The sequence below is a fragment of the Macaca mulatta genome, chromosome 8 (genome assembly GCF_049350105.2).
Source record: "Macaca mulatta isolate MMU2019108-1 chromosome 8, T2T-MMU8v2.0, whole genome shotgun sequence".
Taxonomy (NCBI): Eukaryota; Metazoa; Chordata; class Mammalia; order Primates; family Cercopithecidae; genus Macaca; species Macaca mulatta.
This window is the reverse complement of record NC_133413.1, coordinates 29,371,942-29,390,517: the sequence shown is the minus strand read 5'-3', so window position 1 is coordinate 29,390,517 and position 18,576 is coordinate 29,371,942. Positions and strand designations below refer to the sequence as shown.

At 49.9% G+C, this 18,576-nt stretch overlaps 1 protein-coding gene and 1 long non-coding RNA gene across 2 annotated transcripts in view; one reads left to right on the top strand and one right to left on the bottom strand.

The window, feature by feature from the left end:
* SCARA3 (scavenger receptor class A member 3) overlaps window positions 1-14,618 on the bottom strand; it is a 38,227-nt gene extending 23,609 nt beyond the window's left edge. The window contains exon 1 of the mRNA XM_015145037.3: window positions 14,313-14,618. Within this exon, the coding sequence (XP_015000523.1) occupies window positions 14,313-14,319 (7 nt within the window). The 5' untranslated portion in view covers window positions 14,320-14,618. The remainder of the gene's footprint in view (window positions 1-14,312) is intronic.
* A 1,066-nt stretch (window positions 14,619-15,684) lies between these two features.
* On the top strand, window positions 15,685-18,126 carry LOC144330762 (uncharacterized). Its single transcript, XR_013397219.1, has 2 exons — window positions 15,685-15,867; window positions 17,136-18,126. It is a non-coding gene; the product is annotated as an uncharacterized LOC144330762 (long non-coding RNA).
* The last annotated feature ends 450 nt before the right edge of the window (window positions 18,127-18,576 follow it).

The window sequence follows — 18,576 nt, the reverse complement described above, 5'->3', positions numbered from 1 at the left end:
TCTCTCTCTCTCTCTCTCTTCCCTCTCTCTCTCTTTCTCTTTCTCTCTTTATTTGCTTGTTTTTGGGGGTCCTTAAGGATTCCCTGCTTCTTTCACCTTTAGCTATGCACTTAGCAGAATGTCTGTAGTTTATTTAATGCCTACATTTTATAGCCCGAGAATATTTTAAGTTGGTAATGCTAGAAGTAGAAGCTTCAAGTTTTGCTTTTTTCCTTTTTGTTTTTAATGCAATAAAGTGCTGGGTTTTGCCTCAAGGCAATCTTCACAACACCTTATAAACTTTACAGTCCAGAGAATCACATTTATGGACAAAAAGACTGAGGTTCAGGGAAGTTCAGAATGTTGCTTAGCAGCCCACAGAATAGAAGTGGTGAAGCCACGATGTGAACTCGGAAATCTTTTCTATCATACCTACAACCACCTTGAGGTAATGAGCAAAGGTTCCACAAAGTGCTAAGAGATCTTGCTCCTGCAACAGCAAGGTCAGCGGGTAGACAAGAAGAGGGTGGCACATGAATGAGCTGCGGAGCCCTGGGGGCTCCTGACCATGACTGATGGGCATCTTGAGTCGCATCCTAGACCTGTGAGCACCTGGGGCCCAAATGCCATGCCACAGCCATTGTGATCAACATAGGAGCTGAGATGCAGTCGGCAAGGCGCCGTTGGTAAGCAAAGGCAGCTCTGAATGGACTCAGTAGGGAGAGGACTGAGGGTGACCCCAAATTACGGATGCTACCATCACGGCCATGAACGTCCTCTGCTTGGCCTTCATGCATGGCTTAAACATCACTTCCCCAGCAGACTTTCTTGAGCTCCCAGACTAGTGTAAGGCCCTGTTGCCCACACCTCACATGCTCTGTGCTCTCCTGTGGAAGAATGCACCTCTCCTGTCCATGCGGTGGCTCTCTTCCCCAGCACTTCAGCTCCAAGGGCAGAGACCATCTGTTTTGTTCTCTGCTTTATCCAACACCCCAAGCACAGTGGTTGGCACAGAGAAAGGCTCAACAAACACAATTTCAAATAAACCAACGAAGGATTTGGTATTATGCTTTCCAGCCATTCTACGCCTGCCTTGGAGCTCTTTGGGGAGCTTTCAAGGGACCAATGTCAGTCAGAGCTCCACCCCCAGAGATTGAATTAATTTGGAGAGACAAAGGAGACCTGGGGTTTAGGACTTTGAAAGCGCTCTCACATCTATTACCCCATTTGATCCCTACAAGTAGCCCGAGAGACAGAGTGAGCACATTTTCTCCTGATTTGACAGGTGAGGAAAGTAAATTTTGTGTATGTGGGCACGTGTGTGAGGGTGTGTGTGATGCATGTGTGAGTATACGTGCATGCTGTGCTTGCACATGTGTGCACGTGCATTTTTGCCCATGAGTGTGCATGTGTGTGTACCTGTGTATGTGTGGTGTGAGGTTTTTAATGCCTGGCTCAAGTCACAGAGTTGGGCAGTGGCAAAGCTTCCTGAAGCCTGGTTTTCCTCTCCACAATAGGAGATTCCAGGTAGATTTGCTTACTGGGGCACTCGTGCGTGTGTGGGAGCGGCGGGGGTGCAGGCAAGCGCTTTGGAGGGTAAAGCAGGAGAAGGAAGGAAGCATGAGAAGTTCCTTTTCATGCATATCCTAAGAAGCATCACTTTCAGCTCTCCTTGGGCAGCTGTCCCGTCATCAATCTGCCAACAGTTTACAAGGAAGCCTGGCCTGGGCGGTCACCAGGATTACGATCTCTTTCCCATAAATGAATGCCTGGGGCAAGGCAGGGGAATTCCTTGGTACCTTCTGTTTGTCTGACCAAAACCTCCCCCTACTAGCCATGGCCTCTCACCTTCAGAGAGCCCAGTCAGAACCACGCTGTGGGCTGTGGGATGTATTCACCACCGCCCCGGAGCTACCGTGGGGTAGTATTCCTTCCATCCCTTAGAGCAGAGCTGCCTCCTCGGCCCAGTTCCTCATCTCTCCCCATCCTTGATGAGCTCCTCTGCCCTCCCCCGTGACTGGGCCTCCTCCCTGTTCTGGCTCTAGGGCCAATTTCATCACTTCACTGTTTATAGCCTTTGCAGGGAATCTGGGATGACTTAAATCAAGCAAGGCTGACACCAGGCTTCAGCAAACACCCTCTCAAAAAACACAGAGCTTTGTTATAACCAGCTTTCCCAGTGGATAGCCCCCCAAATTAGCAACTGTTAGCCAGTGGAAATTGCTAACAAGACGTTCCAGTACTGCACCAAGTGACCCATGGGAAGGGAAGTGGCAGCTTCCAGCCAGGATCTTGGATCTCTCTAGACGAGGGAGACCACGGATGTTTGGCCATCTTCCCTCCATTGACATCTCAGCTCCATAACTCACAGCCCTCCCCAATCCACAAAGAGTTCTTCTCTCTCTAATCCCTTGGATTTCCTGTCTTCCAGCACTAAGCCCCGGACCATGGGGACCCCTGACTCATCTATGTCTGGAATGTTGTAGTAACTCACCACTGTAGCCTCGTTCACTTAATAAGAACATAATCCAAAGCATTTGTGAGGCTCTTATAAGCCGAGCCCTTTGCAAGCACAAGCTCATTATGTTCACGTTATACCAAGACTGTTCTGATCAGAGTATGTATGGATGAAGAAACAGACATCAAGAATGAAAAAGCCCTGGCTGAGGCCCCAGAGTAGTGATTGATTAGAGGATGACTGATTAGGCAGGCATCCGTAGTCCCTCCTTGAACTAGGCCAAGCGGAGTTAATAGAGATGGCAAAATAATTTCCTTCCCCTCTCCGTCTTCTACGCCTATTCTCCTGCCATCAAGGGCAAACCGACTTAGTGTTAGGTGCACCAGCTCTCCAAAGGTGTTTCAGGGATAGAGAACCACAGCCTGAGAGGGTGGGAAGGGAATTTGCAAATTCACCTCCATCATGTTACAAAGGCTCAGATACGTTAAGTGACCTGGAAGCTGGTTAGTGGCTCCTAAATATCCAAGAATCTGAGGCAGGATCCAAACACGCATTCGAGTGTCTGCAGAGTTGCGCATGCCCATCTCAGAACTGGCACAAGGCCTTTCCATACAAGCCTGATATCAGTTGACAGGTCACACTCCTAGCAATTGCTACATCCCTGCAATCAGGAAAGCTCCCCTCAGCTGCTTTCAGCACCGGGTTGATCACATAGTGGATGTTTCATAAAGATGGGTTTTCTGACCCTCTGCAAAGGCCTATGTTTTCAGTTAACTGTTATCCTCTGCTGTTTTAATCAGGAGCTCATGTGTCTTTAAAAAATGAAGATTGATGACTTAAAATAGGGTTGAAATCTGGTTTATTCTTAGGATTCTCCATGACTAGGGAGTGCTGGAGACAACGGATGCATTTGGGGTGCAAGGCTGAAAGCAATGAAGGTGAAATTCATAGACCAAGGGCTGATGTTTGAACTGCAAAAGAATGAGCTGGTGGAGGAATGGGTAGGAGCAAAATGTTGGCTCTGCTTCTCCTCCCCTTCTCAGAACAGAACAAAGGACATCATACTCTCCTCCTAAAGCTCCAAGGGCTTTTGTTTGTGGGGCTCATGTTTTTCCATTGTGGTCCCAGTTAATCACCTTACAATACCACCTGTATGTAACATGTCTATAACTCTCTAAAGTAAGGCACTGGTTCTTGTCTGTGTCATGTATAAAGAAATGGAGGACTCTTGCCATGCTGCAAATGGAGGAGTGCCTGAGTGTGAAGCATGCTGGGTGTCTGGAAGGGGTAATGAAATCTTCATGTTATGATAGGCTCTAGGTGTCTGGAGAGAGGCTCCATTTGTAGGAAGGCAGAAATAGCATTGGTTGCCTTCTGTCTCTTCTCTCTTTCTCTCTCTCTCTCTTTCTCTCTCTCCTCTTCCTTTCTTCATCTTCCAGGAGCAAGTTTATTTTAGCAGGAGCGGGTGGGCTTGGAAGAGGACACTGGAGAAGGTAAGGTGATGCTGGGACCTAAAAACCTACGGGGAAACTCCTCTCTGGGGACAAACTTGGGACAGCATGGGAATCATGAAAGAATGAACATCTGAGACTTGGTGAGCCAGTTTCTGCCTGCCCTGTTCCCAAGGCCCCAAGGGACCACAGCTGCTGTGAGGGAGGGCCCTGGTCCCTGTCACAAAGAAGCCAGCCCCATGGATTTCCTAGTGAAAGGCACAGCCAGGTCCCAATCTTATTGCAGCGATTACTATCCGAATCACAGGCAGGGTGCTTAGAAAAAAAGTTAAATAGCCTGGGAAGGCCAAGGCCAAGGCTGCAAGCCCAGACCCATAAAATAGTGGCAACCACTAGAGATTTGAAAGGGCCTCTCTTCCTGTCACCTCTTAGGTCACAATATCCATCTCAAACTCCAGAAAGAAGGACAGCCATAAGAGGAGAAATTCCTTATTTTATTTTATTTTTTTTAAGCCTCTGCTCCCACAGAGCCACGTAGCAAGTTTGATGGAGGGTGCATGTCTTGGCACATTGCTAAGCACGGCCACTGATTCCACTGGGGTTGAGCTTGGTTTAGCTCTCCCTTTGCGGGTAGAAAACAGCCCGGACCTGTTAACCAACTGCTAACTCAACTGTGGTCACCGATGCCGGCTTTCTTTTGGTGCCCACAGATGTGTCCTTGGTTCCCTCTTTCGCCTTTCTGGGACTGCATTCTTCCATCTGAGTCAACAAGGGGGAGAGATTCGAGGAATTGAATAAAAGGTCTTTCTTTGGGCACTTCAAGGAACATATTTTGATAATTATCTTCTGCAGGGTTCACAGAGTGGGTTTTCAAAACAGCCAATTGGATCAGTAAAAATAAAGATTTAAGAGTCTTCTCTGGAGCCAATGCTGTATTTAAAGTGCAGAATAGCTATAGTTTAAGGTTGGAGAATGCTATAAGTAAGACTGCAAAATTGTTTTCATTAGAGCCCTTCCGCCACTACCCCCTCTCCACAGGCTTCCTTTGTGGGTTTGTCTGTAATCGGTTGGGAATCCGCCTGCCCACTCAGGTCTCAAGACGCGGGTCCTTTCCCTTCAGATCTTCCTGCTCAACAAGTTGTCCTTTTCTGCTTCCATGGTTCCGCCAGTTTCTCTCCTCCAGCACTTGCCCCTTTGTTGGTCCCCATCCTCAAGCTTCTGCATCCCTAAAACCACATCTGCTGCTCTGAGACAGGCTTCTCTCTCGCTTCCTGCTACCTCCACCTGAATCCCTTCGGCTGCCTCCCAGTCTGTTCTTGGTAACCACAGAGGTTGTGGGTAAATCCCTGCTTTATCCTAAACCCTCTTTAACCTAAACAACTTTCCTCCCCTTTTTTGCCCTCCACTCCTCTAACTGGGACCCTATTCCAGGTGGTGCAATTCTTCATTAGATGGGCATGGCCCACTCTGCACAGACATTCAGCATCCTGGCCTTGCCCACTAAAGGCCAGTAGCAATCCCTGGTCATTGTGACAACCCCGAATGCCCACCCATTTCTAAATACCTGCTCGCAGCCTGGTGCTGCCTCTAGTTGAGACAAGAACCCAGGCTACTCACCCAACACAACAGGCACTCTCCCCCCATTACTTACACATTGGTCTCCTCTGTGTACACAGCACTCCCCCCGACTCCCCTGAACCCCATGAATTCAGAGGGATGGGAGGGGTGGGAATCACCGGCTTTCTTTTCTTTTTTTTTCTTTTTTCTTTTTTTTTTTTATAGACAAGGTCCTGCTCTGTTGGCCAGGCTGGAGTGCGGTGGTGTGATCACGGCTCAGTGCTGCCTGGACCTCCCGGGTTCGAATGATCCTCCCACCTCAGCCTCCCAAGTAGCTGAGGCTACACGTGCGCACCATCACACCCAGCTAATCTTGCTTATTTTTTGTAGAGACAAGGTCTCACTATGTTGCCCAGGCTGGTCTCAAATTCCTGGCCTCAAGTGATCCTCCTCCCTGGGTCTCCCAAAGTGCTGGGATTATAGGCGTGAGCCAACGTGCCTGGCTGGGAATCACCAGTTGTCTTGATCCCTCTTGTCACCTCTGATCCTGCAAACCCTAGTCTGTCTCGCAGGGGCACCCCACTTCCCTCCTCTGAGCTTCATGTTCCTTAAGTGTAAATGGTGGGGAGATGGTCTGCTTCAATGAGCTGCTGTGAAAATCCAATGAGATATATATGAAAAGTACCTGGCACATAGTAAATGCTTAATAAATAGTAGTAGTCACTTTTATTAGGATTATTTTTCTATACTATTCCAATGAATGCTCTCATTTATGGTCATCTCCCAACCCCTATCACTCCCAGGACCAATTTCCAACTTACAAGAAATCAGTTTTTCAAAACATATCCTATGGGACACTAGTCCCAAATTATTCTTTGTGAAAAAGGATTATTTGATCAAGTAAGTGTGGAAAACATGGCATACTCTATCGCCATCTTAGAGATTCACATTCACATAGCAAACATTTTGAAAAGTGCTGGAAAAATAATAATAAGCCCATTTAAATCTGTGTTTAATTCCATGTTTCTCAGACTTATTTGGCCATGGAACTTCCTGCAGATCTTGAAAAATAAATATATCTTTTCATTCTGGGACCTATGTTCAGAGGCAGAGGGACTCTGACTTTAGGGAACACTGTTCTGGATAATGACATCACCTGGATTGGATCATTTCTTCATTCTGTCTCCTGCCATCAGCTTGAATGGAGGCAGCTTTTCTGTTGAAACTCAGGGCTCCTGGACATGGGACTTACTGTCTCATCTCTACACATCTTGCCTGCCCTCTGGAGCTTAAGGCTTATCGCTGTTCCATCTGCTTGATCTCCAGCCCCTTCCCTTCTTTATCCCCAGTGCACTAAGCCTTTCCTCACTCTCCTTCCTCCAGGCTCTCATTCGCCCTGAGCTCCAAGACCAGCCCAGTCCCCATGGTTGGCTTCTGCCCCCTGGAGCCTATAGTTCTCTCTCCTGGGCACTGTCACTTCCATCCTCAGCCTGCTTTCTTAGCACTGAACTAGGGAAGCCCAGAGCTGCAGGAGAGTGTCAGAGGGTGGCACACATTTGGCTTCAACCAAGTCCTGCCGTCTGGAGCCTCACTTCCTATTCCTGGGTTCCTCGGGGGTCAGCCCACCTCATTCTCTAAAGATGAGCTCATCCCCTCCTTTTCTGAAAGGATCAAGACCATGAGATTCCAACTCCTTTCTTTATGATCCACTAACTCTGTACAGATGCCTACACTTCAAACTCAGCCTGGGAGAGGGATGGGGAAAGAGGCCTTCTTGTGTATTCTGAGTAGTCTGACACCCTCTGTCAATACTGCAAGGGCGAGTGCCCTTTGACTCAGTAATCTTTCTTCTAGGAACTTCATGTTAAGAGAATAATTATACGACTAGGCCAAGGTGTACGTGTAAAGGTGATCACTGCATGCTATGATACACCTGGGGGAAAAGGCAAATAGCTAAAGTGTCCATCTCTAGGAGATTGGTTACATAAATTATCACAGAGTCTTACTATGGGATGTTATGAAACCATTTTTTAAAAATACTGCAAGGTGGGTGCAGTGGCTCATGCCTGTAATCCCAACATTTTGGGAGGCTAAGGCAGGAGGATCACTTGAACCCAAGAGTTTGAGATCAGCCTGGGCAACAAGGTGAAATCTCATCTCTCCAAAAAATACAAAAATTAGCTGGGCATGGTGGCATACACCTGTAGTCCCAGTTACTTGTGAGGTTGAGGTAGGACAATTGCTTGAGCCCAAGAGGTCGAGGCTGCAGTGAGCCAATGATAGTGCCACTACCCTCCAGCTTGGGCAACAGAGCAAGACCCTGTCTCAAGCAAAGAAACAAACAAACAAAAACACAAGCAACAACTAAAAACCATCACCACCAATAAAAACCCCAAGTAATTGGGAGGCTGAGGAGGGAGGATGGCCTGAGGTCAGGAACTTGAGACCAGCCTGGGCAACATAGCTAGACTTCATCTCTACAAAAAATACAAAAATTAGCTGGGCATGGTGGCACCTGCTTGTAGTCCCAGGTACGTGGGAGGCTGAGGTGGGAGGATCCTTGAGCCCAGGAGGTCAAGGCTGCAGTAAGCTACGATGGTACCATTGCACTCCAGCCTGGGCACAGAGTTAGACTGTCTCAAAACAAAATAAAATAAAAACAAAAATAACATGGATAGTATAATCTTATCTACATGAAAAAAGTCTGTGCAAACATACACAGAATGAATTCTGAAGGATGTTCGTCTACATTTTGTCATTTATTATCTCTAAAGGGTAGGAGTTCAAGTGAGTGAATGTTTCTCCTTTTCAGAATGTTTTGGTTTTTTAAAAAAATAATAAATGTGTTATAAAAAGGTTAAATGCAGCTGCTAGTAATGCAGTTTGCCTGTAACCATCTTTTCTCCTTCCCTTGCCTCCCGATAAAGAGATTCTTTCTTCTCAAAGCAAGTCTCCCCCAATTCCACTGCTCTGTCTCCAAGTCCCCCTACACCTGCTCTTCTGTCCCTCCACCTTCCAATGAGCACGGGTCATCCTTGCCTTGAAAACCCTTTGAGCTGGGCCCTGCCTCCCACTCTAAGGACATAGCTCCTCCAGCGCCTTTGCTTCTGATCTACCCTGCCCCTCTGGCCCTTGCAACCTGGCCTTCTCTGATCCACAAATCCTGAGCTAACTCTACTGATCAGCAGTCAACGCTGGGGTTCATTTCCTCCCCCTTGGAACTCTCTCCTCTCAATTTCCATGACATTACCATCATGGTTTTCTGCCTGTGCCCTTGACTGTTCCTCTTGGCTGCTTTACAAGCTCATTTTCTTCCTCCCACTCTCTAAAAGTAGAGGTTTCCCAACATGGGCTAAGGCCGAGAGAATATCTCCAGGGGCAAGTGGCAAACAGGCCTTCTCCTGACAAACCCTCCCAGGGCTCTCCAATGTCAACCAGACACAACCGCATGTCCTACATGGAGCACTCAGGTGCTCTCTGGCTTAGGGCTCCCTCAACTGCAGGCCATCTCTCTCCCCCACCACCACTCTTCCCCCCAGTCCGGCTATCCAGCTTTTCCCAGCACTCCTTCCTGCCTTCTTCACTGTCCCCATCCAAGTCTTCCCCCAGCCTTCAGCTCCTCTCTGAAGCCTTTCTGAACTGCCCAACTTGAAATGCTCCCTTTCTCTCCCAGGATTCTCATCCAATCTCCCGTATATGCCATGCATTTGTTCTTTTGTGGCATCTGCCTGGATGATTCGGTTCTCCTCTCAGGTGTGCACATCTTGTTTCTGCTGGAAGGGCAAAAAGTACCCAGGGTTGCCTTCCAACTAGTGTGCTTCCTCCCTGAAAGCAGGAACTCCATGCTTGTCGGCTGACTGAAAAGTGTGGGCTGGGGCAACATCCCAGAATAACCCATTTTTTAGCTTGGGTTCAGGTAGAGGGAAGGTATCTCATTTGAACCATGAAGAAGATGCCTGCAGGTCTCTACCTGGAGACGTTGAGGACACTGATGGAAATACGGCTGTGAAGCCCAGAGAAGCAAATCTGGTGCCGTCAGATTTGCCGACTTCCACGTGTCACATCTTCAAGGCTGGGAGAGATTGTTCAGGGAACAGGTGCCAGCAAGAACCAGGAGCCTGTCTGTGGCTGAAACCGAGGACGCATCTCGAAGAACAGCAGCAAAGAAGGAAAGCCAGGAAAGGAGCCCAGCCCACCCCCAAACTCCCTTGCTGGGACCTCCCTTAAGACACTTATCACTGTTAGTGTTTTTTCAAGTGACTTGGACACAAATCCTACGTGTCCTAGTAAAGAGTAAGCTCCTTGAGAGAAGGGACAGCATCTGAGCTCTTTGCAGCTTCCTCAGTCCTTAGACATATATAGACATACAGACCTGGCACCTGGCAGTCGCCCCATGGACGTTTGTTGAATACAGGCATCTTTCTGCATCTTTACGAAATGCCTATGTGAGGTTCTGAGGATACCATGGTACAGTATAGATGCGCACACTGAACAGATGTAGTGGACACCCCTAAGTGCTAGGAACAGAGACCCCACTCTCATGAAACTTACACTCTGATACCATCCTGTGGGATCACCTGGTCCACCTGGATGAGGGGACTGACCCCAGGGAGTACCACAGACTTCATCCCAGTGATAAAGTTGGCCTGCGACAGGGCTGGGCCTGACCCTGGGACTCAGTACTCTACACAAGCGAGCACACACACACACACACACACATATCACTAAATTAAACATGATCAAACATGGGCAGTGCATGTATGAGAGGCATGCCCAGCTAGGCCACACTGTGCACCAATTCTAACACCCAGAACAGCTGCCTGTCCTTCATGGAAACTGCCAAACTATCCATCAACCTAGCCTACTGAGAAACAGAAGGCTTTTTCCTCGTCTCAAATGAGCCTTGGGACCTGAGTCTTCAGTTACCAGGCTTACCCCCAGCTAGAGGGCAAGATGACTGTTTTGGCCGGGGCTGGGGGTGGGGCGGATGTTTAAGGGTTTCGAGCTAAACTCCAACATCTGAGCTGCGGGGCTCCCTGGACCCCTCAGTCAGGCCGTCTGGTGGCTCTTTTCACCTTCACCACATCAGTTCCTTTTCTTCTAGCCCTGGCTCCTTCCGATGCCCCTGGGGAAGGAGGTCAGGCTTTCTGGGACCCCCAGCCTGGCCGCTCGTGAGTGGAGATCCTCTCCTCTCTGCCAGAGGAACGGTGCAGGGTGGATTCCTCCCGGGATTGCTTCTCTGTATTTTCACAGCCTCTCCTCTCCCCACCTCCACCCTTTGCCCACATGAAGTGGGCACTGCTCTCTGATTCTGCAGGGAGGGGCTGTTCCTCCCACGCCTGAGGAACACAGGGCTGCCCCCTGCCCTGGCCACCGCAGCCAAGCACAAGTCTCTCGGGGCAAAGGGGCCACATGGTGGGCCCGCTTCCAGCCATCTCACCACTGAGTCACTTCCGCTCCCCAAGTGGTGCTCAGGCGCAGAGCCCTTGGGCCTCAGGGACCACCCAGGAGGACAACGGGGCTGAAGAGGGCAGATGATGGTGCCAGGACTAGACATGTTTTTGACTCTTAAATCAGTCTTCACAATGCACCAGCCTGTGTCTTGGGCATCTTGGGGGCGGGTCCTTCTCACTGGAGGTGTGGAAACAGCTCCACAGGTGGCTGCTAGTGGCTTGGACAAGCCAGTGGGAAGCTCCAAGGTGGGCCTGTCACCAAGGGGCTGGTGGCATCTGAGTGTCCCCTTAGGGCCACGTGCGAGAAGGGCCAGGTGCCAGCTTGGATCAAAAGAGGCGGTGGCCTAGGAGGCCCAGTCAGCTGGCCATGGGGCAGGAGGGGCCTGGAGGTGGAAATGGCTTGGCCGGCAGAGTGGGCCCTGGCGCTAGGCCACTGCTGGGCTGGGCAGCCCAACGAGTGTGTTTTCTTAATCACCATCCCCACCATCATCTGTTCTCCATACGACATCACATCACATCACATCACATCACATCACATCACATCACATGTTTATTGTGAGCAGGGCATGGTCCTTTGCCAACAGATGTAATTCGAAGATTGATGTGGCCTTTGGAGGAGCGCGGAAAGGGTTCTCTGGAAGGGGCTGCCTGCCCTGCTCTGCCAGGCACTTTACTTTTTCCACTCGGGTGGGAAAAATGTTGGTTCTTTACACCCCACAGATCCCAAAAGACAAATATTTGCTGTCTGCCCTGCCGTTTCCATCTCAGGTAGAGGCGGCGGCTCTTCCCGGCTGCCAGGGAGGGAATTGCTGGAAGTCAGTCCCCAGTCCTGCAGCCCGGGCAGCCCCTGGGATGTTAGGGGAGACCACTGAGGGGTTTCCGAAGGCTGGAGGAAAAACACACCAGCGCTGCCCTCAGGGCCTCCGTAGACAGGAATCCCGCCCCACACATGAAGAGGCTGTGGGATCCAAGGGAAAGGAGGAGAGAGGTAGGGCTTGGCTTCCTGTATAGGAACCCACAGCACAAGGACAGCCTGGAACTCGGCAGCGTGGTGTCAGCGGGTCCTCCTCAGGCACCTTCTTTTAAATATTCATTCACACCAGCTCTTTTCTTCTCTATTTCACAGGATTTTGGCCCTGCCTCTTTTTTTTTTTAATAAATTTTATTTTTTTACAGATAGGGTCTCACTCTGTTGCCCAGGCTGGAATGCAGTGGTGCAATCATGGCTCATTATACTTCAAACTCCCAGGCTCAAGTGATCCTCCCTCCTCAGGCTCCGGAGTAGCTGGGATTACAGGTATCTGTCACCATGCCCGGCTGGTTCTCTTATAGTGCTTGTCTGGAATTGGGGTGGAGCCACTCTGAGAATGTGAAACATCTTACCACTATCATCAAGGTTCAGGTCTGTGTGGCCCCTTGTTAGATGTGGTCCAAGACCTTTCTACAGGCTTCCAGTAATGGTCTGCCCTGGGCCAGCTGACTGCAGAGGGTTCAGCTGCAAAGGTGTCTCAGTGAGGAGCAGGACTTGGGGCGAGGCTCCCCTCGCTGCCTGCCAGGTGCTCCCTAGGGCTGATTATAACTTGCTTGGCTCATCCCGCATAGCCTAGGACTTGGAGAGGCCAGCGGGAAGCACAGAAAGGTGCCAGAGGCAGAGGGAAGGAAACCACAGAGAGGCAGAGTGGATTCTAGACTAGAAGTCAGGAGTCCTGGTCTCTAGTCACCCCGACTAACTGTGATTCGTAACAACTCACTTCTGTCCACAGGACCAGCTACATAATTTGTGGGGCCCAGTGTAAAATGCAAGTGTGTGTGTTTGTGTGTTGGTGGGACGGGATGACTTGTTAAAAAATTGTAAGAATTTCAGGCCGCATGGTGGATCAAGTCTGTAATCCCAGCACTTTAGGAGGCCGAGGTGGTAGGATCATTTGAGGCCAGAAGTTTTAGACCAACCTGGGCAACATAATAAGGCCCCGTCTCTACCAAAAAAAAAAAAAAAAAAAAAAAAATCCAGGCATGGTGGTGCACACCTGTAGTCCCAGCTACATGAGAGGCTGAGGTGGGAGGATCACTTAAGCCCAGAAGTTTGAGGCTGTAGTGAGCTATGATCATGCCACTGCACTCCAGCCTGGGCAACAGAGTGAGTCCCTGTTGCTAAAATAAAATAAAATAAAATAAAATACATTTTTAAAAAGTTCAAGATAGCACCTGCAGAGCATTAAACCAAGTGTGGGACCTTGTAGGATGGCACTGGTTGCCGAATCCATGAAGCCAACCCTACCTGCTTGGGCCTCAGTTTCCCTAACTATGCAATGTGGAGGCTGCATCTGGTCAGAAGTTTGTCGGTGGAGCCCTTTCTTCCAATGAACCCTCAGGCCGTTCTACATACAAGAGACAAACAGCTGGTCTGATTGAAGTAGGCTGAGAGCTCTGACCCCACCTTTTCCACCTCCATACCTGTCAGTGGCACCTAAGAGTGTGGCTGAGAGCCCTGCAGATGATCTCAAAGGCCCTTTTCAGTTTCTACTTTCCGTAAGTGGATGAGGTGGTGAGGTTCTCACTGCTAGGAACACAAGCATCTGCCAGGGGTGTTACAGGAGGATTACTGAAAGACACCCGGAATGGCCTTAAAAACCTCAAAGGTTCCCTGCCTCATGACTCCAAAGCCTGCTTCTCCTCTAGCCTCAAAATGACCTCGAAGACCAAGTAGGGGCCTAAAGACACCCAGGCCCTGGAAATGGCCACTTGGGATCATGTCTGGTTCTTATTTCTATCCCAAGAACTGGCTGCAAGGGCCACCCTGGTGCTGGCTCACCACCCTGGCGAGAGCTCAGTCCTGGGCCATGAGGCTTCCCCAGCGGCTTCCTCACAAGGAGGTCAGAGGGTGGGTCAGGCAAGGTTCAGGGGTTGGGAAGGGCAGGGCCTGGGCTGAGGGGCTCTGACACTGCAGGTCTCTTTTGGGGAAGGGCTGGAGGTCCTAGGGGAGAATCCTAAGCCCGGCGCCGGTTGAAAGCTCCGTTGGGCGGGAGGGTGCTGCAGGGGCCTCTCTGATGGGTCCCCAGGGTCGAAATTTACACTGCTGGAAATTTGGGTTGGTGATACCTTTCTGCGCCTATTGGTTAAAGGGATCAGAAACTTCTCTGGACTTTAAAATTATTTGTGAGGTTAGAGCAACGGCCGATGAGAACAGGACTGCAAGGGGCGTGTGTGAGTGTCCCCATCCCCCCTTCTCCTCTTTGCTTCCTCCGGTCTTCAGGGATCCGTCCTGTCTCGCAGGATGCCCAAAAAGGCAGGGGAAAAGCCAGAGGCGCCCTGCCCTCCTCTCAGCCTCGACTGCAGAAAAGGCGCCCCCAGGCCCTGGGTGGAGCGGGGGGCAGGCGGCCCCCCTCGGACCTGCCCCCCAACGGCCGCGCTTACCTTTCATGGTCCCTTCCTTCGGGGCCTCAGGAGGGCCCCGCTGCAGGCGGCTGGAGCTGTAGTGGAGCCGGGCGGCCGGCGGGTTCTCCAGGGCGCGGATCGCCGTCCTAGGCGCCGCCCGCGGCCGTGGGGCTCCCGCCCGGACTCATGCTCCGGCGCGCGGGCTGCGGAGGCGGCGGGCGGAGTGGAGGGTCCCGCGGGGTCGCAGCCTGGGGACGCCCCGCCGGGCGCCTAGCGCCGCGCCCCGCCGCCCAGAGCGCTCATCCCGCCGCCGCCCGCGCTTCCCGCTGGGGCCCGGCTAGGTCTGCCGCCGCCCCTCGCCCCGCGCGTCCTCCCTTCCTCCCTCCCGCCTGCTCCTCTCCCTCTCCCTCCTTCCCTCCCTCGCTCGCAAGCCTCCCTCCCTCCTCGTCACTTCTTGGGCCCTGGCCCAGATCAACTTCCTTGGTATTTTCAAAACTGCCGCGGCCGGCCTCTTTGTGCAGCCACGGGCACCCCCCCCAAACCCCACCCCGCCCCGCCTCGCCCATGCGCCCCCGCAGCCCCAGAGCCCGGCCTCGAACCGGGGCCCCGCTGCGTCTTCCCTGCCCGCGCTGTGGCTGCAATGGGGCACTTACTGGGAGAGCTCTTTGATCTTAGTCAGTTTCACAATCGGGACCGCCACGTGGCTGGGGCAGGGGTGGGGACCCCCCAGATTTTAGCCCTGCATGTTTTTTCCTCACCCATCTATGGTGTAGAGGACCTGGGAGAAGGACGTCTGGGACCGCACATTTTAGTGCTGAAAGTCGCGTGTCCAGGGCAGACGTGGAAGGTTGGCCACCCTGTGAGCACCCTGGCTCTGCCCCTGCCTAGCTGAGTGACTTTGGGCATCCAGTTCACATCTCCAAGCTTCCGCTTTCTACATGAGAGAACGGGACCTGGAGTGTGCCACATTCTGTGATTTATTTTTCATTTTTATTTGTTTGAGGCTCTAGCCGTCCAGGCTGGAGTGCAGTGGCTCAATCTCGGCTCACTGCAACCTCCCCCTCCTGGGTTCAAGTGATTCTCCTGCCTCAGCCTCCTGAGTAGCTGGGATTACAGGCATGCACCACCCCGCCTGGCTAATTTTTTTTGGTTTTTTGTATTTTTAGTAGAGACTAAAAATGTTGGGCAGGCTGGTCTGGAACTCCTGACCTCAGGTGGTCCACCCACCTCAGCCTCACAAAGTGCTGGGACTATAGGCCTGAGCCACTGCACCTGGCCATCAAATTCTGTGATTTTGTTGTTGGAGGGGCCTCTGGGGTAATCAGTGACACCCAAGGAAAGTGACTGCAGGCAGGGAATTGAGACTGGTCATACGTGCCCCTCTGGATTCTCACGTGTCATTTTTCATTGATTGAACAAACATTTACTGAACTCCCAGCTGCTGGCCAGGTCTAGGTCTGCTCTGCCCACCCCACAAGCTGCCTCTGCAGGAAATCAATCAGGTGACATGGATTTTAGAAAAGAGAAAAGACTCATTGGCAAGGGCACCAAGAGAGGAGGTAGGAGAACAGCTCTGAAATCCACCTCCCAGAAGGTAAGACTTAAGGATATTTATGGGTTAGGGAAGTAGAGTGGTCTAAGCCATGGGGAAAGGCGATTGGCAGTGGAGACAAATGAAGAAACAGGTTCATTCCATGCCAGTGTAGTCTGAGCTCATGGTATTTTATAGGACATGTGTGCAGAAAATGGCAGTGTTAGCATGATCCACGGGTGGAGTTTTTTGGCTCTCCGACATTGAAAGGCCACCTCTTGGGGCACTTGCCCAGTTGAAGGGCCAGTGGTCTCACCAGTTTGAGATGGGCAGGAGCTGGTCCAAGTTCCTAAAAAACAACTGAAGAGATCATTACCATGGTGACCTATGAATGTTACCTATCAAGTAGCGAATGAAGGTTAAGTTTTAAGTTTCAGTGTTCAGTGGTGTAGCCTTCAGCTTCATGGAAAAAGGAAAAAAAAAAAGAAAAGAAAAGAAAAAGAAAACACCAAAAAAACAAAAAGCAAGCAACCAAAAGCAAACAGGGCAGCCAGACCATACCAAATCGGTTTCACTACAAGGGACCAGCCTCTGCCCCAAGCTCCGGAAGTGTGAGAACATGTCACATGGCCAGTCTGGTTAGGAAAGCCGATAATGAAACAAGTAGCAGTGCAGAAGTGGGATGAATGTTATAAGAAGAAAAGTTCTGGGAGAAACGGGACCACAAAGTGGCACAGGCCAGCCTGGTCTCTCCTGATGCCACAGTCAGCACCATCTCCCCATCCCCAAGCCCTATTTAATGCTGATGTGAAGTAGGTGAGACCCAAGGGGAAGAGAAAGTGTCTCCTAAGCCTGGAGTAGAGAAGAGGACAAGGACAGCCACCCCTGTCTGTAGATCCCATCAGATCAGCAAGGGTAATGCTGTGTTTTCTCTAATCTCCATTTTGCCATGGCAAGTTTACAGATTGCAAAGTCCCTTCTCTTCATGATCTCAGCAGAACTTCACAACACCTCACCTGAGGGAGGTATCCCAGGGACTGTGCTGCCCATTTTACAGACGAGGAGACTGAGGTTTAGAGAGGGCATTGCCTGCCTGGTGACAGTCATGTGCTCCTGTTACCTGTATCTAGATTCCGAGTTTGCCGCACGATCTGAGTCTCCCAGGACTAGGGCATGGATCAGGAGAGTGTTTTGTAAACACCAGGGAGATACTCACCTTGGAGGTTACCTGTATGCTAACTTATTTACCTTGGAGGTTACCTGTATGCTAACTTATTTAATCTTCATGTCCGCTCTATGAAGTAAGCAGTATTATTGCCTTCATTTTTCAGATGAGGAAACTGAGGTATGAAGAGGGTAAATAATGTCCTTAGCACCACGGAGCTAGTAAGTGGAGACCTTTGGAATATGAACCTAGGCAGGCTGAACCCAATGCCTGTATGCTAAGACATGGTCCACCACACTGCCTCTCAGAGGGTGCTCAAATATTTGTTGACGAAAAGTACAAAAAGTGTGGGAATGTAAAGTAGTACAGCCATTGTGGAAAACAGTATGGAGGTTCTTCAAAAAACTAAAAATAGACTACTGAATGATCCAGCAACCACTGCTGGGTACATACCCGAAGGAAAGGAAATCAGCATATCCAAGAGACGTCTGCACACTGCCATGTTTATTGCAGCACTATTCAGAATAGCCAAGATATGGAATCCACCTAAGTGTCCATCAGCAGACGAATGGATAAAGAAAATGTGGCATGTGTACACAATGGAATACCATTCAGCCATAAAGAAGAATGAAACCCCGTCATCTGCAACAACATGGATGGAACTGGAGGTCATTATGTTAAGTGAAATTAGCCAGGTATAGAAAGACAAATGCTGCATGATTTCATTCACATAAGGGAGCTACAAAAACGGACATCATGGAGGTAAAGCATAGAACGGTGGTTACCAGAGGCCGCGAAGGAAGGTGGGTGGGGAGAGGGAGAGAAGTTGGTTAAGGGGTACAGAAATACAGCTAAATAGAAGGAACAGGTATTTGATACTACAGTAGGGAAATTAGAGTTAACAACAATTAATTGTGTATTTCAAAAATAGCTGAAAGAGAAAAATTGGAGTGTTCCCAACACAAAGAAAAGATAAATGTTTGAGGTGATGGATGTCCCAGTTACCCTGGTCTGGCCATTACACATTGCATACACGCCTCAAAATATCACATGTATCCCTAAATATATACAACTATGACATATCAAAAAGAAAAAAAGTAAATAAAATTAGAGCTTACATCATTAAAAAAAAAAAAAAAAAAGGAAATAACAAAAAATGACCCTGGTTTTTTATCCAAGCTTTCTTTAGTTGGTGGGAAAAATGGCCTAACCCTGCCCCTGTGGTGTTAAAGGGTGTGGGCATCCTGAGCTGTTGCTATGATAACTCAAACGCATCAGCAAAGAGATGGTTCACACCTGTAATCCCAGCACTTTGGGAGGCCGAGGCGGGTGTGGATCATGAGGTCAGGAGATCGAGACCATCCTGGCTAACAAGGTGAAACCCCGTCTCTACTAAAAATACAAAAAAAAAAATATTAGCCAGGCGTGGTGGTGGGATCTCTTCCTCGTAGTTGCCAAATATAATACCCTTCTCAAAAATCCGCAACTTCTTCAACCATTTTGTAGCATTTAACACCATTAGTGAGGGTTCTCCAAAGAAACAGAACCAATAGGACATATGTATATAGCTATGTATGCATCTCTTTATATATATATCCATATCCATA